The sequence below is a fragment of the Pongo abelii genome, chromosome X, assembly GCF_028885655.2.
Source record: "Pongo abelii isolate AG06213 chromosome X, NHGRI_mPonAbe1-v2.0_pri, whole genome shotgun sequence".
NCBI classification, from domain to species: Eukaryota; Metazoa; Chordata; class Mammalia; order Primates; family Hominidae; genus Pongo; species Pongo abelii.
The window spans coordinates 68,885,394-68,908,457 of record NC_072008.2 but is presented as its reverse complement, the minus strand read 5'-3'; the positions used below and the strand labels follow the sequence as shown (position 1 = coordinate 68,908,457).

The window sequence follows — 23,064 nt, the reverse complement described above, 5'->3', positions numbered from 1 at the left end:
TAATAGAAATATGAAATAGTATGGACCCACTTTGAAAAACAGTTTGTCAGTTTTCTAAAAAACTGAATATGCAAATGCCATATGCCCCAACAATTGTACAAATTGTACTCTTGGCCATATATGCCAGAAAAAAATCAAACTTTCTGTTTATATGAAAACCTCTACATGAATATTTATAGCATTTTTATTCATATAGTCAAAAACTGAAAACAACCCAGATGTCCTTCAACAGGTAAAGGGTTAAACAAACTGTGGTCCATCTGTACCATGGAATACTGCTCAGCAATAAAGAACAAACTAAATATATGTAACACCTTGCAGAGAATATGTTAAATGAAAAATGCCAATTTCAAAATGCTATGTACTGTATGGTTTCATTTACATAAATTTCTTGACAAAATTAAAGAAATAGAGAACAGATTAATGGATATGAAGGGCTAAGGACAGAGTCCACACTCCGAGGAGGTGGTGGGTATAAGGGGGAGGTGGGTGTGGCTACTAAAGGAGAACAGAAGTTTGCCTAGTGGAATTGTTGGTATCTTGACTATCAGTTTCAGTATCCTGGTTGTGATCTTGTACTGCAGTTACCCATTGGGGAAACTGGGTAAAGAGTCCATGGGAACGCTATTATTTCTTTTTTTATATATATATACAAAATGTTTAATGTGCATCTGGTCAGAGATGGTAATAAATGTAATAAGTAAAAAACAAGATAAAATAAAAAACTAAACATCATGTGCAAGATCCTCAGGTTCATAAGGTGATCAGGGACTTGGTCTTGGGTCCCACGACTCCCAGTTTAGTGCTCTTTGTCCTACTATGTAATTTACTTTTAAGTGTAATAAAATACACTTAAAATTTACCTTTTTGACCATTTTTAGGTGTTAGTTCACCTTTTTAGGTTTTAGGTTAGTTCCAAGAAAGTCCATTACCTTCTTGACCATTTTTAGGCGTTAGTCCACTTTTTTAGATTTTAGGTTAGTTCCATTTTTAGATTTTAGTTATGTAGTGTTAGGTCAATCTTTAGAACTTTTTCATCTGAAACCCTACCCATTAAACAAATCATTTCAAATGAAACCCTAACCATTAAACAAATCATACCACCTAGCCCCTGACAACCACCAATCTACTTTCTATCTCTGAACATGACTTGACCAGGTACCTCATATAAGAGGAATCATACAATGTTTTTCCTTTTGTATCTGGCTTATTTTACTTAGCATAGTGTCCCCAAAAGTCATCCATACTGTAGCATGTGTCACAATTTCCTTCCTCTTTAAGGCTGAATAATATTTAATTGGTTGTTTATACCATTTTTTTTTATCATCTGGCAGTGGACATTGGGTTGCTTCCTCCTTTTGGCTTTTGTGAATAATACTGAATGGAACATTTTTGTAAAAGTATCTTTTTTGAGTCCTTGCTCCCAACTTAATTTTTGTGTGTGTGTGTATGTGTGTGTGTGTGTGTGTGATGGAGTCTCACTCTGTCACCCAGGCTGGAATGCAGTGGCACAGTTATAGCACACTGTAACCTCTAATTCCTGGTCTCAAGTGATCCTCCCACCTCAGCCTCCCAAGTAGCTAGGACTACATACATGTGCCACCACGCCCAGCTAATTATTTTATTTTTGTAGAGACAGGGTCTTGCTATGTTGTTCAGGCTCCTATTCTTTTGATACGTATCCAGAAGTGGAATTTCTGGATTATATGTCAAATCTGTTTTTACATTGTTGAGGAAGCACCATAGTGTTTTGAATAGTGGCTGCATCATTTTATATTCCCAACAGCAGTGGACAAGGTTTCCAATTTTTCCATATCCTCACCAAAACTTGTTATTCTTTGTTCTTTTTTCCTCTTATTGGGATAGTAGCCATTCTAATGGGTGTGAGGTGATATATCATTGTGGTTTTGATTTTCATTTCTCTATTAGTGTTGTTGAACATCTTTTTATGTGTGTCTTGTCCATTTTAATTTCTTTGGAGAAATGACAAAGTCCTTTGCACACTTTATAATTGTTTTTTATTGTTGTTGTTGTTGTAGGAGTTTTTAATATATTCTGGATATTTTTATATATATATATTTGTATTATACTTTAAGTTCTAGGGTACATGTGCACAACGTGCAGGTTTGTTACATATGTATACATGTGGCATATTGGTGAGCTGCAACCATTAACTCGTCATTTATATTAGATATATGTCCTAATGCTATCCCTCCCCCCTGGCCCCATCCTACAACAGGCCCCGGTGTATGATATTCCTCACCCTGTGTCCAAGTGTTCTCATTGTTCAATTCCCACCTGTGAGTGACAACATGCGGTGTTTGGTTTTTTGTGCTTGCGATAGTTTGCTGAGAATGATGGTTTCCAGCTTCATCCATGTCCCTACAAAGGACATGAACTCATCCTTTTTTATGGCTGCATAGTATTCCATGGTGTATATGTGCCACATTTTCTTAATCCAGTCTATCATTGTTGGACATTTGGGTTGGTTCCAAGTCTTTGCTATTGTGAGTAGTGCCGCAATAAACATACGTGTGCATGTGTCTTTATAGCAGCATGATTTATATTCCTTTGGGTATATACCCAGTAATGGGATGGCTGGGTCAAATGGCATTTCTAGTTCTAGATCCCTGAGGAATCGCCACACTGACTTCCACAAGGGTTGAACTAGTTTACAGTCCCACCAACAGTGTAAAAGTGTTCCTATTTCTCCACATCCTCTCCAGCACCTGTTGTTTCCTGACTTTTTAATGATCACCATTCTAACTGGTGTGAGATGGTATCTCATTGTGGTTTTGATATGCATTTCTCTGATGTCCAGTGATGATGAGCATTTTTTCATGTGTCTGTTGGCTGCATAAATGTCTTCTTTGGAGAAGTGTCTGTTCATATCCTTTGCCCACTTTTTGATGGGGTTGTTTGTTTTTTCTTGTAAATTTTTTTGAGTTCTTTGTAGATTCTGGATATTAGCCCTTTGTCAGATGAGTAGGATGTGAAAATTTTCTCCCATTCTGTAGGTTTCCTGTTCACTCTGATGGTAGTTTTTTTTTTTTTTTTTTTTTGCTGTGCAGCAGCTCTTTAGTTTAATTAGATCCCATTTGTCAATTTTGGCTTTTGTTGCCATTGCTTTCGGTGTTTTAGATATCGAGTCCTTGCCCATGCCTATGTCCTGAATGGTATTGCCTAGGTTTTCTTCTAGGGTTCTTATGGTTTTAGGTCTAACATGTAAGTCTTTAATCCATCTTGAATTAATTTTTGTATAAGGTGTAAGGAAGGGATCCAGTTTCAGCTTTATATATATGGCTAGCCAGTTTCACCAGCACTATTTATTAAGTAGGGAATCCTTTCCCCATTGCTTGTTTTTCTCAGGTTTGTCAAAGATCAGATAGCTGTAGATGTGTGGTATTATTTCTGAGGGCTCTGTTCTGTTCCATTGGTCTATATCTCTGTTTTGGTACCAGTGCCATGCTTTTTTGGTTACTGTAGCCTTGTAGTATAGTTTGAAGTCAGGTAGCGTGATGCCTCTAGCTTTGTTCTTTTGGCTTAGGATTGTCTTGGCAATGTGGGCTCTTTTTTGGTTCCATATGAACTTTAAAGTAGTTTTTTCCAATTTTGTGAAGAAAGTCATTGGTAGCTTGATGGGGATGGCACTGAATCTGTAAATTACCTTGGGCAGTATGGCCATTTTCACGATATTGATTCTTCCTGTCCGTGAGCATGGAATGTTCTTCCATTTGTTTGTGTCCTCTTTTATTTCATTGAGCAGTGGTTTGTAGTTCTCCTTGAAGAGGTCCTTCACATCCCTTGTAAGTTGGATTCCTAGGTATTTTATTCTCTTTGAAGCAATTATGAATGGGAGTTCACTCATGATTTGGCTCTCTGTTTGTCTGTTATTGGTGTATAAGAATGCTTGTGATTTTTGCACATTGATTTTGTATCCTGAGATTTTGCTGAAGTTGCTTATCAGCTTAAGGAGATTTTGGGCTGAGACAATGGGGTTTTCTAAATATACAGTCATGTCATCTGGAAACAGGGACAATTTGACTTCCTCTTTTCCTAATTGAGTACCCTTTATTTCTTTCTACTGCCTAATTGCCCTGGCCAGAACTGCCAACACTATGTCGATTAGGAGTGGTGAGAGAGGGCAACCCTGTCTTGTGCCAGTTTTCAAAGGGAATGCTTCCAGTTTTTGCCCATTCAGTATGATATTGGCTGTGGGTTTGTCATAAATAGCTCTTATTATTTTTAGATAAGTCCCATCAATACCTAATTTATTGAGAGTTTTTAGCATGAAGGGCTGTTGAATTTTGTCAAAGGCATTTTCTGCATCTGTTGAGATAATCATGTGGTTTTTGTCTTTGGTTCTGTTTATATGCTGGATTACATTTATTGATTTTCGTATGTTGAAACAGCCTTGCATCCCAGGGATGAAGCCCACTTGATCATGGTGGATAAGCTTTTTGATGTGCTGCTGGATTTGGTTTGCCATTATTTTATTGAGGATTTTTGCATCGATCTTCATCAGGGATATTGGTCTAAAATTCTCTTTTTTTGTTGTGTCTCTGCCAGGCTTTGGTATCAGGATGATGCTGGCCTCATGAAATCAGTTAGGGAGGATTCCCTCTTTTTCTATTGATTGGAATAGTTCAGAAGGAATGGTACCAGCTCCTCCTTGTACCTCTGGTAGAATTCGGCTGTGAATCCTTCTGGTCCTGGACTTTTTTGGTTGGTAAGCTATTAATTATTGCCACAATTTCAGAGCCTGTTATTGGTCAACATCTTCCTGGTTTAGTCTTGGGAGGGTGTATGTGTCGAGGAATTTATCCATTTCTTCTAGATTTTCTAGTTTATTTGCACAGAGTTGTTTATAGTATTCTCTGATGGTAGTTTGTATTTCTGTGGGATCAGTGGTGATATCCCATTTATCATTTTTTATTGCATCTATTTGATTCTTCTCTCTTTTCTTCTTTATTAGTCTTGCTAGCAGTCTGTCAATTTTGTTGATCATTTCAAAAACTCAGTTTCTGGATTCATTGATTTTTTGAAGAGATTTTTGTGTCTCTATCTCCTTCAGTTCTGCTCTGATCTTAGTTATTTCTTGCCTTCTGCTAGCTTTTGAATGTGTTTGCTCTTGCTTCTCTAGTTCTTTTAATTGTGATGTTAGGGTGTCAATTTTAGATCTTTCCTGCTTTCTCTTGTGGGCATTTAGTGCTGTAAATTTCCCTCTACACACTGCTTTGAATGTGTCCCAGAGATTCTGGTATGTTGTGTCTTTGTTCTCATTGGTTTCAAAGAACATGTTTACTTCTGCCTTCATTTCATTATATACCCAGTAGTCATTCAGGAGCAAGTTGTTCAGTTTCCATGTAGTTGAGTGATTTTGAGTGAGTTTCTTAATCCTGAGTTCTAGTTTGATTGCACTGTTGTCTGAGAGACAAAATTTGTTATAATTTCTGTTATTTTACATTTGCTGAGGAGAGCTCTACTTCCAACTATGTGGTCAATTTTGGAATAGGTACGGTGTGGTGCTAAGAAGAATGTATATTCTGTTGATTTGGGTTGGAGTGTTCTGTAGATGTCTATTAGGTCTGCTTGGTGCAGAGCTGAATTCAATTCCTGGATATCCTTGTTAACTTTCTGTCTCGTTGATCTGTCTAATGTTGACAGTGGGGTGTTAAAGTCTCCCATTATTAATGTGTGGGAGTCTAAGTCTCTTTGTAGGTCACTCAGGACTTGCTTTACGAATCTGGGTGCTTTTGTATTGGGTGCATATATATTTAGGATAGTTAGCTCTTGTTGAATTGATCCCTTTATCATTATGTAATGGCCTTCTTTGTCTCTTTTGATCTTTGTTGATTTAAAGTCTGTTTTATCAGAGACTAGGATTGCAACCCCTGCCTTTTTTTGTTTTCTATTTGCTTGGTAGATCTTCCTCCGTCCCTTTATTTTGAGCCTATGTGTGTCTCTGCACGTGAAATGGGTTTCCTGAATACAGCACACTGATGGGTCTTGACTCTTTATCCAATTTGCCAGTCTGTGTCTTAATTGGAGCATTTAGCCCATTTACATTTAAGGTTAATATTGCTATGTGTGAATTTGATCTTGTCATTATGATGTTAGCTGGTTATTTTGATCATTAATTGATGCAGTTTCTTCCTAGCCTCGATGGTCTTTACAATTTAGCCTGTTTTTGCAGTGGCTGGTACCGGTTGTTCCTTTCCATGTTTAGTGCTTCCTTCAGGAGCTCTTTCAGGGCAGGCCTGGTGGTGACAAAATCTCTCAACATTTGCTTGTCTGTAAAATATTTTATTTCTCCTTCACTTATGAAGCTTAGTTTGGCTGGATATGAAATTCTGAGTTGAAAATTCTTTTCTTTAAGAATGTTGAATATTGGCCCCTACTCTCTTCTGGCTTGTAGAGTTTCTGCCGAGAGATTCGCTGTTAGTTTGATGGGCCTCCCTTTGTGGGTAATGCAACCTTTCTCTCTGGCTGCCCTTAACATTTTTTCCTTCTTTTCAACTTTGATGAATCTGACAATTATGTGTCTTGGAGTTGCTCTTCTCGAGGAGTATCTTTGTGGTGTTCTCTGTATTTCCTGAATTTGAATGTTGGCCTGCCTTGCTAGGTTGGGGAAGTTCTCCTGGATAATATCCTGCAGAGTGTTTTCTATCTGGGTTCCATTCTCCCTGTCACTTTCAGGTACACCAGTCAGACGTAGATTTGGTCTTTTCACATAGTCCCATATTTCTTGGAGGCTTTGTTCATTTCTTTTTATTCTTTTTTCTCTAAACTTCTCGTCTCACTTCATTTCATTCATTTGATCTTCAATCACTGATACCCTTTCTTCCAATTGATGGAATCGGCTACTGAAGCTTGTGCATATGTCACGTACTTCTTGTGCCATGGTTTTCAGCTCCATCAGGTCCTTTAAGGACTTCTCTGCATTGGTTATTCTAGTTAGCCATTCGTCTAATCTTTTTTCAAGGTTTTTAACTTCTTTGCCATGGGTTCGAACTTCCTCCTTTAGCTCAGAGAAGTTTGATCGTCTGAAGCCTTCTTCTCTCAACTCGTCAAAGTCATTCTCCATCCAGCTTTGTTCTGTTGCTGGTGAGGAGCTGCGTTCCTTTGGAGAAGGCGAGGCGCTCTGATTTTTAGAATTTTCAGTTTTTCTCTTCTGTTTTTTCCCCATCTTTGTGGTTGTATCTACCTTTAGTCTTTGATGATGGTGACATACAGATGGGGTTTTGGTGTGGATGTCCTTTCTGTTTATTAGTTTTCCTTTTAACAGTCAGGACCATCAGCTGCAGGTCTGTTGGTGTTTGCTGGAGGTCCACTCCAGACCCTGTTTGCCTGGGTATCAGTAGCAGAGGCTGCAGAACAGCAAATATTGCTCAACAGCAAATGTTGCTGTATGATCGTTCCTCTGGAGGTTTCGTCTCAGAGGGGTACCCAGCTGTGTGAGGTGTCAGTCTGCCCCTACTGGGGGATGTCTCCCAGCTCTGCTATTCTGGGGTCAGGGACCCACTTGAGGAGGCAGTCTGTCCATTCTCAGATCTCAAACTCCATGCTGGGAGAACCACTACTGTCTTCTAAGCTGTCAGACAGGGACATTTAAATCTGCAGAGGTTTCTGCTGCCTTTTGTTCAGCTATGCCCTGCCCCCAGAGGTGGAGTCTACAGATGCAGGCAGGTCTCCTTGAGCTGCGGTGGGCTCTACCCATTTCGAGCTTCTAGGCTGCTTTGTTTACTTACTGAAGCCTCAACAATGGCAGGCACCCCTCCCCTAGCCTCGCTGCTGCCTTGCAGTTCCATCTCAGACTGCTGTGCTAGCAATGAGCGAGGCTCTTTGGGCGTGGGACCCTCTGAGCCAGGTGCAGGATATAATCTCCTGGTGTGCCGTTTGCTATGACCATTGTAAAAGCGCAGTATTAGGGTGGGAGTGACCCAATATTCCAGGTGCCATCTGTCACAGCTTTGCTTGGCTATGAAAGGGAATTCCCTGACCCCTTGTGCTTCCTGGGTGAGGCGTTGCCTCGCCCTGCTTCAGCTTACGGTCAGTGGGCTGCACCCACTGTCCTGTCCCCACTGTCCAACAAGCCCCAGTGAGATGAACCCGGTCCTCACTTGGAAATGCAGAAATCACCCGTCTTCTGCGTTGCTCACGCTGGGAGCTGTAGACTGGAGCTGTTCCTATTTGGCCATCTTGGAGCTCTCCCCTTCTGGATATTAACTCCTTACTAGATATATGATTTGCAAATATTTTCTCCCATTCTGCAGGTTGCCTTTTCACTCTTCTGATAGTGTATTTTGATACACGAAAGTTTAATTTTGATGTAGCCCAATTTATCCATTTTTATTCTTTTGGTCTTATGTCTGTGATATAAGATTGCTGAATTCAATATCATGATGTTTTATCCTGTGTTCACTGTAAATAATTTTACAATTTTCACCCTTATCTTTAGGTCTTTTATACACTTTGAGTTAATTTTTGTTTATGGTGTAAAGTAAGGGTCCAACTTTATTCTTTTTTTCTCTCTTTTTTTCTAATTTTATTTTATTTTAGGTTCCAGGATACATGTACAGAATGTGCAGGTTTGTTACATAGGTAAACGTGTGCCATGGTGGTTTGCTGCACCTATCAAGCTGTCATCTAGGTATTAAGCCCCACATGATGCTCTCCCTACCCCCGCCCCTTCTGACAGGCCTCAGTGTGTGTTGTTCCCCTCCCTGTGTCCACATGTGGTTCCAAGTTTAGCTATTGTGAATACTGCTGCAATAAACATACATGTGCATATATCTTTATAATATAATTATTTATATTCTTTTGGGTATATACCCAGTAATGGCATTGCTGGGTCAAATGGTATTTCTGGCTCTAGATCATTGAGGAATCTCCACCCTGTCTTCCACAGTGGTTGAACTGATTTACATTCCCAACAACAGTGTAAAAGTGTTCCTATTTCTCCCCAGCCTTGCCAGCCTTGTTTCTTGACTTTTTAATAATTGCCATTCTGACTGGCGTGAGATGGTATCTCGTGGTTTTGATTTGTGTTTCTCTAATGATCAGTGATGTTGAGCTTTCTTTCATATGTTTGTTGGCCGCATAAATGTCTTTTTTTTTTTTTTCTGAGAAGTATCTGTTCATGTCCTTTGCCCTCTTTTTGATGGGATTGTTTTTTTCCTTGTAAATTTGTTTAAGTTCCTTGTAAATTCTGGATATTAGAACTTTGTCAGATGGGTACATTGCAAAAATTCTCTCCCATTTTGTAGGTTGTCTGTTCACTCTAATGATAGTGTCTTTTGCTATTCAGAAGCTCTTTGGTTTAATTAGATCCCATTTGTCAATTTTAGCTTTTGTTGCAACTGCTTTTGGCAATTTCATCATAAAATCTTTGCCCATGCCTATTTTCTGAATGGTATTGCCTAGATTGTCTTCTATGGTTTTTATGGTTTTGGGTTTTATATTTAAGTCTCTAATCCATCTTGAGTTAATTTTTGTATAAGGTATAAGGAAGGGGTCCAGTTTCAGTTTTCTGCAAATGGCTAGCCAGTTTTCCCAGCACCTTTTATTAAATAGGGAATCCTTTCTCCATTACTTGTTTTTGTCAGGTTTGTCGAAGATCAGATGGTAGTAGATGTGTGGTGTTTTTTCTGAGATCTCTATTCTGTTTCATTGGTCTATGTGTCTGTTTTGGTACCAATACTGTGCTGTTTTGGTTACTGTATAGTCTTGTAGTATAGTTTGAAGTCAAGTAGTGTGATACCTCTAGCTATGTTCTTTTTGCTTAGGATTGTCTTGGATATACGAGCTGTTTTTTGATTTCATATTAATTTTTAAGTAGTTATTTCTAATTCTATGAAAAATGTCAATAGTAGTTTGATGGGAAGAGCATTGAATCTCTAAATTACTTTGGGCAGTATGGCCATTTTCATGATACTGATTCTTCCTATCCATGAGGATGCAATGTTTTTCCATTTGTTTGTGTCCTCTTTCATTTCCTTGAGCAGTGGTTTATAGTTCTTCTTGAAGAGGTCCTTCACATCCCTTGTTAGCTGTATTCCTAGGAATTGTATTCTCTTTGTAGCAATTGTGAATGGAAGTTCATTCATGATTTGACTCTCTGCTTGTCTATTGGTGGTGGTATAGCAATGCTTGAGATTTTTGCGCATTGATTTTGTATCCTGAGACTTTGCTGAAGTTGCTTATCAGCTTAAGGAGCTTTTGGACTGAGACGATGATGTTTTCTGGATATAGGATCATGTCGTCTGCAAACAGAGACAATTTGACTTCCTCTCTTCCTATTTGAATACTCTTTATTTTGTTCTCTTGCCTGATTGCCCTGGCTGGAACTTCCAATACTATGTTGAATAGGAGTAGTGAGAGAGGGCATCCTTGTCTTGTGCCTATATTCAAAGGGAATGCTTCCAGCTTTTGCCCATTCAGTATGATATTGACTGTGGGTTTGTCATAAATAACTCGTATTATTTTGAGATATGTTCTGTCAGTACCTAGTTTATTGAGAGTTTTTAACATGAAGGACATTGAATTTTGTTGAAGGCCTTTTCTGCATCTATTGAGATATTTATGTGGTTTTTGTCATTGGTTCTGTTTATGTGATGAATTACGTTTATTGATTTCTGTATGTTGAACCAGCCTTGCCTCCCAGAGATGAAGCCAACTTGATTGTGGTGGATAATCTTTTTGATGTGCTACTGGATTCAATTTGCCAGTATTTTATTGAGGATTTTTGCATCAATGCTCATCAGGGATATTGGCCTGAAGTTTTCTTTCTTTATTGTGTCTCTGCCAGGTTTTGGTATCAGGATGATGCTGGCCTCATAAAGTGAGTTAAGGAGAAGTCGCTCCTTTTCAATTGTTTGGAATAGTTTCAGAAAGAATGGTACCATTTCCTCTTTGTACCTCTAGTAGAATTTGGCTGTGAATTCATCTGGTCCTGGGCTTTTTTTAGTTGGTAGGCTATTTATTACTGCTGCAATTTCAGAACTTGTTATTTGTCTATTCAATAATTCGACTTCTTCCTGATTTAGTCTTGGGAGGGTGTATGTGTCCAGGAATTTATTCATTTCAATTTCATTCTTTTGCATGTGGATATAAACTTTTCCCAGCACCCATTTGTTTGAAAGACTGTCCTTTCTGCATTGAATTATCTTGGCACTGTTATCAAAAATCACTTCATTGTATATGCAATGGTTTATTTCTGGGTTCTCTGTTCTATTCCATTGGTCCATATGTGTGTCTTCATGCCAGTACAATATTGTATTGATTACTGTAGCTTAATAATATCTTTTGAAGTCAAGAAGTGTGTGACCTCCAACTTTGTCTTATTTTTCAAGATTGTTTTTGCTATTCAGGGTCCTTGCAATTCCATATGAATTTTAGGATGTATTTTTTCCATTTCTGTAAAAAACCACCATTGTGATTTTGATGGAAACTGCATTAAATCTGTAAATCACTTTGGGTAGTATTGACATCGTAACAATATTAAGTCTTTCAATTCATGAACAGGGAATGTCTTTCCATTCATTTGTGTCATCTTTAATTTCTTTCAACAATATTTTGTAGTTTATTGTGTATAAGCCTCTTACCTGCATGCTTAAGTTTAGTGAAAGCAGGCTTTCTTGTCTTATTCCCAATCTTAAAGGTAAAGCTTTCAGTCTTTCAACATTGAGTATGATGTTTAGTATTTTCACGAAGATTTTTGCATCTATATTCAAGAACAGCAATATTAGCCTATAATTTTCGTTGTTATAAGGGTAACTCTGGCTAACATGAAATGAGTTTGGAAGCATGCCCTCCTTTTTGATTTCTTGAAATAATTTGAGAAGTGTTAGGGGGAAGGGGTGGCTTTGGGCACAGCTTCATCAGACTTAAGTGTTCCTGCCTGCCAGTTCTGAAGAGAGCAGTGGATCTCCCAGCACAGCGCTTGAGCTCTGCTAAGGGACAGACTGCTTCCTCAGGTGGGTCCCTGACCCCCATGCCTCCTGACTAGGAGATACTTCCCAGCAGGAGTCGACAGACACCTCATATAGGAGAGCTCTGGCTGGCATCTGGCAGGTGTCCCTCTGGGACGCAACTTCCAGAGGAAGGAACAGGCAGGACTCTTTGCTATTCTGCAGCCTCCACTGGTGATAACCAGGCAAATAGGGTCTGGAGTGGACCTCCAGCAAACTCCAGCAGACCTGCAACAGAGGGGCCTGAGTGTTAGAAGGAAAACTAACAAACAGAAAGAAGTAGCACCAACATTGGCCGGGCATGGTGGCTCATGCCTGTAATCCCAGTACTTTGGAAGGCCAAGGCGGGCAGATCACAAGGTCAGGAGTTTGAGACCAGCCTGACGAACATGGTGTAACCCCATCTTTACTAAAATACAAAAAATTAGTTGAGCATGGTGGCGCCCACCTGTAGTCCCAGCTCCTCAGGAGGCTGAGGCGGGGGAATCACTTGAACCTGGGAGGCGGAGGTTGCAGTGAGCTGAGATCTCACCATTGTACTCCAGCCTGGAGGACAGAGTGAGACTCCGTCTCAAAAAAAAAAAAGAAAAAAAAAACAGCAAAAGAAATAGCATCAACATCAACAAAAAGGACATCCACACAGAAACCCCATCTGAACCTCACCAGCTACAAAGACCAAAGGTAGATAAATCCACAAAAATGAGGAAAAACCAGCACAAAAAGGCTGAAAATTCCATAAGCCAGAACGCCTCTTTTCCTCCAAAGGATCACAACTCCTTGCCAGCAAGGGAATAAAACTGGAGGGAGAATGAGTTTGACGAATTGACAGAAGTAGGCTTCAGAAGGTGGGTAATAACAAACTCTTCCGAGCTAAAGGAGCATTTTCTAACTCAATTCAAGGAAGCTAAGAACCTTGAAAAAAAGTTAGAGGAATTGCTAACTAGAATAACCAGTTTAGAGAAGAACATAAATGACCTGATGGAGCTGAAAAACACAGCACGAGAACTTCGTGAAGCATACACAAGTATCAATAGCCGAATTGACCAAGTGGAAGAAAAGATATCAGAGATTGAAGATCAACTTAATGAAATACAGCATGAAGACAAGATTAGAGAAAAAAGAATGAAAAGAAACGAACAAAGCCTCCAAGAAATATAGGACTATGTGAAAAGACCAAACCTACATTTGATTGGTGTACCTGAAAGTGATGAGGAGAATGGAACCAAGTTGGAAAACACTCCAGGATATTATCCAGGAGAACTTCCCCAACCTAGCAAGACAGACTGACATTCAAATTCAGGAAATAAGAGAACACCACAAAGATACTCCTCAAGAAGAACAACACCAAGACACATAATCATCAGATTCACCAAGGTTGAAATGAAGGAAAAAATGTTAAGGGAGAGAAGGGTTGGGTTACCCACAAAGGGAAGCCCATCAGACTAAGCAGATCTCTCTGCAGAAACCCTGCAAGCCAGAAGAGAGTGGAGGCCGATATTCAACATTCTTAAAGAATTTTCAACCCAGAATCTCATATCCAGCCAAACTAAGCTTCATAAGTGAAGGAGAAATAAAATCCTTTACAGACAAGCAAATGCTGAGATATTTTGTCACCACCTGGCCTGCCTTACAAGAGCTCCTGAAGGAAGCACTAAACATGGAAAGCAACAACTGGTACCAGCCGCTGCAGAAACATACCAAATTGTAAAGACCATTGGCACTATGAAGAAATCGCATCAACTGACAGGCAAAATAACCAGCTAGCATCATAATGACAGGATCAAATTCACACATAACAATATTAACCTTAAATGTAAATGGGCTAAATGCCCCAATTAAAAGACACAGACTGGCAAATTGGATAGAGTCAAGACCCATTGGTGTGCTGTATTCAGGAGACCCATCTCACATGCAAAGACACACATAGGCTCAAAATAAAGGGATGGAGGAATATATACCAAGCAAATGGAAAACAAAAAAAAAAGCAGGGGTTGCAATCCTAGTCTTAAAACAGACTTTAAACCAACAAAGGTCAAAAAAGACAAAGAAGGGCATTACATAATGGTAAAGGGATCAATTCAACAAGAAGAGTTAACTATCCTAAATATATATGCACCCAATACAGGAGCACCTAAATTCATAAAGCAAGTTCTTAGAGACCTACAAAGAGACTTAGACTCCCACAGAATAATAGTAGGAGACTTTAATACCCCACTGTCGATATTAGATCAGTGAGACTTGAACTCAGCTCTAGACCAAGCCAACCTAATAGACATCTACAGAACTCTGCAACCCAAATCAACAGAATATACATTCTTCTCAGCACCACATTGCACTTATTCTAAAATTGACCACATAATTGGAAGTAAAACACTCCTCAGCAAATACAAAAGAATGGAAATCATAACAAACAGTGTCTCAGATCACAGTGCAATCAATTTAGAACTCAGGATTAAGAAACTCACTCAAAACTGCACAACTACATGGAAACTGAACAACCTGCTCCTGAATGACTACTGGGTAATTAATGATCCTGAATGACTACTGGGTAATTAATGAAATTAAGGCAGAAATAAATAAGTTCTTTGAAACCAATGAGAACAAAGACACAGCATTTAGAGGGAAATTTATAGTACCAAATGCCCACAGGGGAAAGCAGGAAAGATCTAAAATCAACACCCTAACATCACAATTAAAAGAACTAGAGAAGCAAGAGCAAACAAATTCTAGCAGAAGACCAGAAGTAACTAAGATCAGATCAGAACTGAAGGAGATACAGACATGAAAAACCCTTCAAAAAAATTAATGAGTCCAGGAGCTGTTTTTTTCAAAAGATCAACAAAATAGATAGACCACTAACCAGACTAATAAAGAAGAAAAGAGAGAAGAATCAAATAGACACAATTTAAAAAGCATTAATTCTTTAAATATTTGGGAGAATTCTTCAGTGAAGCCTCTAGCCCTGGGCTTTTCTTTGCTGGGAGGTTTTTGATTCCTGATTCAATTTCTCTACTCAATATTAGTCTGTTCAGTTTTTCTTTGTGATTCAGTCTTGGTAGGTTGTATGTTTCTAGGGATTTATCCATTTATTCTAGGTTATCCAATTTATTGGTACATTGTTGTCCTTATGATCTTTTGTATTTTTGTTGCATCAGTTGTAATGTCTCCTTTTTTGTTTCTGATTTTATTTATTCAAGTCTTCTCTTTTTATTTCTTAGTCTAGCTAAAGTTTTATCAGTTTTGGAATTTTTTTTTTTCCCAAAAAATAAACACTTCTTAGTTTCTTTCTTGCTTTTTTTTTTTTTTTTTTTTTTTTTTTTGACAGACTCATTCTGTTGGCCTGGCTGCAGACTGGACGAGGCTCAAGCAGTCCTCCAAACCCAGCTCCCAAGTAGCTGGGACTACAAGCATGTGCTATTTTCTAAATTTTTTTGTAGAGATGGGGTCTCTCTATGTAGTCCAGGCTGGTCTCGAACTCCTGGCCTCAAACAATTCTCCTGCCTTGGCCTCCCAAGGTGCTGGAATTATAGACGTGAGCCACTGCACCTGGCCCCACCTCTTAGTTTCTTTGATTTTATATTCACTATTTCATTTATTTCTTCTCTAACCTTTATTATTCCTTCCTCCACTACCTTTGGGCTAGTTTGTTCTTTTCCTAGTTCCTGAGATATAAAGTTAGGTTTTTGATTTTAGATCTTTCTTCTTTTTTAGTATCACTATAAATTATCACTATAATTTATCACTATAAATTTCTCTTTTTATTAACATTTTAATTGGCCAGTCATAATTGTATATATTTCAGGGGTACAATGTGATGTTTTGATATATGAATAAAATGTGGAATGATTAAATCAAGCTAATTAACATATCCATCACCTCATTTAGCCATCATTTTTGTGGTGAGACACTTGAAATTTACTCTCTTCTCTTGAGTTTTGAAATATGCAATACATTATTGTCAACCATGGTCACCATGCTGGGCAGAAGACCTCAAAAAGTCATTCCTTTTATCTAACTGCATCTTTCTACCCTTTGGCCAATATCTCCCCATTCTCTCCTATCTCAACCTCTGATAACCACGATTTTACTCTCTGTTTCCATGAGTTTGATTGTTTTAGATTCCATGTATAAGTGAGAACATACAGTTTTTGTCTTTCTGTGTCTGGCTTATTTCACTTACATAGCGTCCTCCGGTTCCATCTACGTTGTCACAAATGACGGCATTTATTTCTTTTTTAAGGTAGAATAGTATTCCATTATGTATGTATATATCACATTTTCTTTATTCAGTCATCTATTGATGGACTCTTAGGTTGAGTCCATATCTTGACTCTTGTGAATAATGCCAGAATGAACATGAGAGTGCAGATAGTTCTTCAAAATACTGGTTTCAGTTCCTCTACCCAGAAGTGGGATTGCTGGATCATATGGTAGTTCTGTAATAGCTGTGCTAATAAATTTCCTTCTGTAGGATGCCTTTGCTGCATCCTACATGTTTTGGTATGTTGTGGTTTTGTTTGTTTCAAGATACTTTCCAATTTCCCTTTTGATTTCTTCTTTGACCCATTGGTAGTTTAAGAGTGTTTAAGTTTTTTAATTTCCATATATGTTTTAACTTTCTAGGTTTCCTTTATGCTATTGATTTCTAGTTTCATTCCATTGTTAACAGAAAAAAATACTTGGTATGATTTTAATCTTCTTAAATTTGATAAGCTCTCTTTTATGACCTAACATGTGATCTGTCTTGGAGAATGTTACATGTGCTTTTGAAAAGAATGTGTATTGTACTGTTATTGGGTTGAATATTCTGTATATCTGTTAGGTCCATTTGGTCCATAGACTTGTTCAAGTCTGCTATTTGTTTTTTGATTTTTCTCCCTGATTGTTCTATCCATAATTGAAAGTAGAGTATCAAAGTAATCTATTACTGTATTTCTGTCTGTTTCTCCCTTCAGTTCCATCAGTGTTTGCTTTACATATTTAGGTATTCTGATGTTGAATGCATATACATTTATAATTGTTATATTTTCCTGGTGTATTGATCCTTTCATCATTATATAAAATTCTTCATTGTCTCAGTGACATTTTTTGACTTATAGTTCATTTTGTCTGATATTACTATTGCCACACCTGCTTTTTTTTAAGTTACAATTTGCATGGAATATCTTTTTTTATCCCTTCACTTTCAGCCTATGTGTGCCCTTAAATCTAAAGTGGGTCTCTTATAGACAGCATATAATAGGATGTTTTTCTTAAACTATTCAGTCATTCTGTGTATTTTTATTGGGGAGTTTAATCCATGTATATATTTCAAGTAATTATTGATAGGGGAGGATTTACTGTTGCCATTTTGTTCATTGTTTTCTGTTTGCCTTGTAGGGATTTTGTTGTTCTTCTTTTCATTTCTTGCTTTCTTCTTTTATGTTTTGTTTTTGTTTGTTTGTTTAGTTTTTATATTAGTATGCTTTGATTCCTTTCATGTCTTTCTTTTTTTCTTTAACTTCTGTAGGTATTTCCTTTGTAACTACCATGGGGCTTACATAAAATGTCTAACAGTCTAACACTCTGTCTTAAGCATGTAACAACTTCAATTATGCACACATTACATGTTTTCTTCTTCTGTATGTTATTCATGTCAAAGTTTACATTTATTTATATTGTATATTCATTAGCATACTTTATAATTATTTTAATACTTTTTTAAACTTTATACTACAATTAAAAGTGATTTACCCACAACCATTAGAGTAATATAGTATTCTTTATTAGTTTATATACTTACCTTCACCAACAACATTTATACTTTTTTATGCTACTGTGTTGCTATTTAGCATTTTTTCATTTTCATTTTCATTTCCCTTTCAATCTAAGAAGACTTCCCTTTAGATTTCCTGTAAGGCAGATCTATTGTTAATGAACTCCCTTAGCTTTTGTTTGTCTGGGAGAGTCTTGATCTCTCTTTTGTTTTTGAAGAACAGTTTTGCTACATATATCATTATTGGTTCATAGTTTTAGTTTTCCTTCAGTGCTTTGAATATATTATCCCACTCTCTACTCTCTTCTGACCTGAAAGTTTTTTTGCTGAGATGTCTGCTGATGGTCCTCATGGATTTTCCTGCATATGACAAGTTGGTTTTATCTTACTGCTTTCAAAATTCTCTCTATCTTTGACTTTTGACAATTTGATTATCATATGTCTTAGTGTGGATTTCTTTAGATTCATCGTATTTGGGTCATTTTGGCTTCCTAGATCTGGATGTCCATTTCCTTCCCCAGATTTAGGGGGTTTTCAGTCATTACTTCTTTAAATAAGATTTCTAGTCCTTCCTATATTCTCTTGGGACTCCCATAATGCATATATTGGTCTGCTACTTAATGGTGTCCCATAGGTCCTTTAAGCTATTTTTTTTTTATTCTTTTTTCTTTGTGTCCCTCTGACTGCATAATGACAAATAATCTGTGTTTGAGTCTGCTTAGTCTTTTTTCTGCTTGCTCTAGTCTGTCGTTGAACTCCTCTATTGGATTCTTTACTTCAGTTATTGTATTCTTCAGCTTTAAGACATCTGCCTATTCTTTTACATTTTCTCTTTGTTGAAATTTTCATTTTGTTCATGGATTGTTCTCCTGAGCTTGTTGAGATTTTCCATGATGGATATTTTGAATTCTATGTTGGCTAATTCATATATTTTCATTAGAGTCAGTTTCTGGAGTTTTAGCTTGTTTCTTTGTTCAGATTGTGTTACCCTTTTTCTGCACATCAGAAGAATCCACTCTCACTCCAAGTCATATGGATTGGCCTTGTATAGGAGAAGACATTCACCAGCCAACCAAGCCAGAGCTTCTGTGGGCCTTTCAACCCATTGTCCTAGTTTAAACTGCTGTCTTTGTTATTAGTGTCCCCCAGGCATCCAGAGTATGTCCAGTTTCATCAATGTTCCTAGACAGGTGGCACAAAAGCCATTCCCTTGGTAGCTCCTGGAGAATTTGGAATGCTGTGTGCATGTTCCAACTCTTTCCCCTTCCCAGGGAGAAGCTGGAAACTGGGATTTTCCCCCTACCCTGTGTTGAGCCAGGTACAGGAGCTGTGGTACATGCCTACATGCTAGTTGAAACTGCCACTTTCTTCTCCGTAGCCCTCAGGATACTATCACATGCCAGACCCTTTCAACTCTTGGAAATAGGTGAGAAAGAAGCCAGTCTTTCAGGTGGCACCTGGAGAAGTTGGGATGTTAGATGTGCAGTCCAACTTCTTCCATTCTGAGGTAGAAGCTGGGAATGGGGGTTTCCTCCTGATCCTATGGCACTGTGCTGGAGTTGGGATTATGATGAATGGATGTTTCTGTGTTTTCTACAGATGTTTTGTTTATAATCTGGTTGGTTTCATACTTATCCAGGGTGCAGAAGCCTCTCCATGGGTTGCTGGATTTCTCATAAAGGGAATTGATCCTTGTGTTGCAATTAAATCAGTGTATCCATTGGGGGAAGGAGAGTCCAGGGCTTCCTATTCTGCCATCTTGCTGATATCACTCCTCTCCCTTATTATTTCATAAAACTACATGTGAGTCTATAATTATCTCAAAGTAAAATCATAATTTGATTGTTTAAAAGAACCTCAAGTTTGCTTAAGTCTAAAATGTCTCCTTCAGCTGAGATTTTTCTGCTGGTATCTTTACTCTTCCCAATTATGAGCATGTCCAGGCTTTTTAATGTCATCAAATTACAGTACTCATGAGATTTTCCCACCTACTAAGCCAATATTTTCTTGGCACAAGGAAAACATTGGTAATCAATTACTCCAGCTAAACTAACCTACTTCTCCCCCCATTTTTATCTATTTGAGGTTCTGGTGTGGGATGTATAACCGCTTTGACAAAGGGCTGCAGCCCAAGCAGAGTATGCTAGAGAGCCTCCTGGAAATTAAGAAACAGAGAGCAATGCTGGAGACAGATGTGCATGAACTAGAAAAGGTGAGGAGAAAAGTCCCAAAAAGAGATCTTCTTGCCCCTTCTGGGTAGGTCCAGCCTGCTTGGAGTTGAATTGATACCTGTGGAAAGCTGACTGGCTGGCTTTTTTATACTCTTTGGCTTTTCATGTGTCCCGTCTCTACAAAGCTTTGAGCATAACTCCTTTTCTTACTTCCCAAAATGTGGTAAATATGTCACTCAACTAGATAAACAAGTGAATTTGTTCCCTTTATCTCTTTTTGGATCTGGATGGAATGAATAGGAGGAACAAGAGGGAATGACTAGGGAAATCACATAGCATTTGTTATCCATCAAGAGAATAAGTATAACATCTTGGGTATACTGATAAGAACAGTGCAATTGCTGTTTTCCAATTAGGAAAATCTTATAAAAGAAGATTCTTATTTCCTTCCCATGTAGACTGCAAACTCTGCTTATTGAGTGACCATGTTGGACACTTGTTTTTTAATTACAGGTTACAGAAGTCAAAAAGTATTTCTTGTTGATGTCATAAACTGAGCTGCTTATGAAATGTAGGAATCCCTAAGGGTTTGTTTGAAGGACAGGGGAAAGGTACCTCTTAGAAAAGAATTATTGGAAATGGTGTGCTATTTAGGAACTGGGTGTGAACCCACTTTAAGCCAGATAAGGCATAGCTTTTCTGCTCCCTGTAAATAAACAAATGTCATTTTATTGTGAAAATAAATGTGTTGTGATTACATCAGATCCCAAACTTTTTAATGTCCTCTTGGGAGGCAACAGCCAGTTACTTGGTTCCATTTTTTAAAAAGGTGGAGGGGGGCAAACTAACGCATAAGTTAAAATCGTAGGAAACATGCATCCCCAAGAAGGCCCAGTCCTAAGTAGATTAGATGTAGTAGAGAAACTTCTTACGGCTCCTCTTTTAGCTACTAGCAGATTCTTCCACAAGGCCAGGGAAGGTGCCCTATTATTGACCCAGCCCTCTCACTTATCCCTGCCTGACTCCTGAGAGAGAATCAGATTCATTTCACATTTACCCAGATCATTCTGAAAAGACTTCCTTTTGAAGTGTGTATGTGTTTTTATGTATGTGTGTTATTAACTTTCTTTTTTTAATTCAGAGCAGAAAAACAAAGCGGCTGATAATATCACCCAGACGACCCTGTTGACTTTTTTTAAAAGGCAATATAAGTGTAAAGTTAGAAAATACAGATTACAACAAGGTAAAAAATGAAAAGTTTAAAAGACCCCCCCCACCACCTTCAGAAAAATGTATGCATTTTTCTGAAGAGAAGGTCCATAATTTTCATCAGATTTTCAATGGGGACGTATGACCCCAAAGAATCACTGTTGTAAAGTATCAGTGAATCATTATATTATCTCTGAAAGTGAAAATATCTGTTAGAGGTAGCATGATGTAGACGACAGGTCATAGACTTTGGCGTTAGGCAGATGCAGGGTCAGATCCCAGTTCTTTACTTTGTACATGTGCGAATTTGGGTGACTTACTTAACTTCTCTGAGCCTCAGTTTCTTCATCTGTAAAATATAGCTAATACCTAAACTAATAGGTTTATTATAAGGATAAAAGGAAATACTGTGTGTAAAGTGCCTAGCACATAGAGGTATTCAATAAATATTAGTGATCTATTCCCCTGCCCTCTCCCCGTCTCATGAACAAAATTGCACTTATCATAAAAGAGGACTTTTATAGATATAAGACCTTTGAGATTCTTCAATGGTAGGGCTTCTAAAGTACTATGGCATGTGATGAAGGAAAGATGTTGTGGGGGAGGGGGCGAGCAAAAGGTCATTTGCTACCATTATAAGTGACAGCAATAGGATCTCTGCAGATCAAGGTGATGTTTGCCTAGTTTTTCTCCTGTTTCTAATTCTTCTCAACCCTTTCTTGCTCCTGAGGCAGAAACTAAAAGCCCGTGATGAGCCACCAGAAGAGATCTGTACCTGCTCTCAATTAGGAAACATATTATCCCAGCATCTGGGAAGTCCTTTGACCAATCCTCTTGGCTTTATGGGTATCGATGGAGACCTGAATACCTTGATGGAGAATGGCACCCTATCCAGGGAAGGAGGCCTCCGAGCTCAGATGGATCAAGTAAAAAGCCAGTGTGCAGACCTCCACCATAACTGTTGTGAGATTGTGGGCAGCCTTAGGGCCGTAAATATCTCTGGGGATGTGGGCATCTCTGGAGGGACAGGCATCTCTGAGGCCGTGGGCATCTCTGGAGACATGAGCACCTTTGAGGCTACAGGCTTCTCTGAAGACTTAGGAATGTGTGGGGCCATGGACATCTCTGAGGCCACTGGCATCTCTGAAGACTTGGGTATTTCTGAGGCCAGGGGTTTCTCTGGGGACATGGACATCTTGGGGGACACAGGCATCTCCAAGGCCAGCACCAAGGAGGCAGACTACTCCAAGCATCAGTGAGTTAGTTACTCATCTTCCATGCTAGGTATACCTACAGCAGCTACAATGATTCTTGTCCCAGAGAGGGCTATGCTGCTTTTCCAATTGGTTTAAGTGGGTGAAGCCAGGGCACCCCTCTCCCCACTTAAGTCTGGAAGGGAATTACTTTACTGATTAAGTGACCAATATGTTCATATTAAGCAGTACAGAGTGTAGGCAAGAGAAAGAATATGTTATTGTTCTAAAATGGGATTTAACTATAGAAATGTTGCCTCTCAGCTGAGACATATATTAAGCTGGTTCTACTGTCTGTTTTCCTTAATGATCGACCTGCCCTATTTTCTATCCTCACTGCTGTAATGTGAAAGTGAAGTGGAAATATTGTCACAATGGTCAATAATGACCCTTTCGAGGGTATGGAGAGATGGTATACAGCAGGTAACTGTGAATTGCAGAATAAATTAAAAGAAAATTTTACTTTCAGGTATGCTTGGTCATGGGATGTTAGCTAACATTATTGCCAATGGAGACATACAATATTTTCCTGAGAAGGAAATCAAAATGATGCTTAATTGTTAGCATGAGTGCATGGGTGCTTGGTGGTTTGAAACATGTAAGGAAAGTTTTCTTAAGTTTACAACACTTGCTTTCCCCAACCCACACCCCAGCTACGTCCTGTAATAATACTTAGCCAATTCCTTTTTTCATAGATAGCCCAT

General features: G+C 38.4%; 1 protein-coding gene across 4 annotated transcripts in view; it reads left to right on the top strand.

The window, feature by feature from the left end:
• The window catches only part of MTMR8 (myotubularin related protein 8), a 131,974-nt gene extending 109,146 nt beyond the window's left edge, over positions 1–22,828 (top strand). For all 4 annotated transcript variants that reach the window (XM_063721109.1, XM_063721108.1, XM_054544654.2 and 1 more), the window contains 2 exons: positions 19,813–19,939; positions 21,842–22,828. In XM_063721109.1, coding sequence (XP_063577179.1) covers positions 19,813–19,939; positions 21,842–22,366 — 652 coding nt within the window. In that variant the 3' untranslated portion in view covers positions 22,367–22,828. The remainder of the gene's footprint in view (positions 1–19,812; positions 19,940–21,841) is intronic.
• Positions 22,829–23,064: the final 236 nt, after the last annotated feature.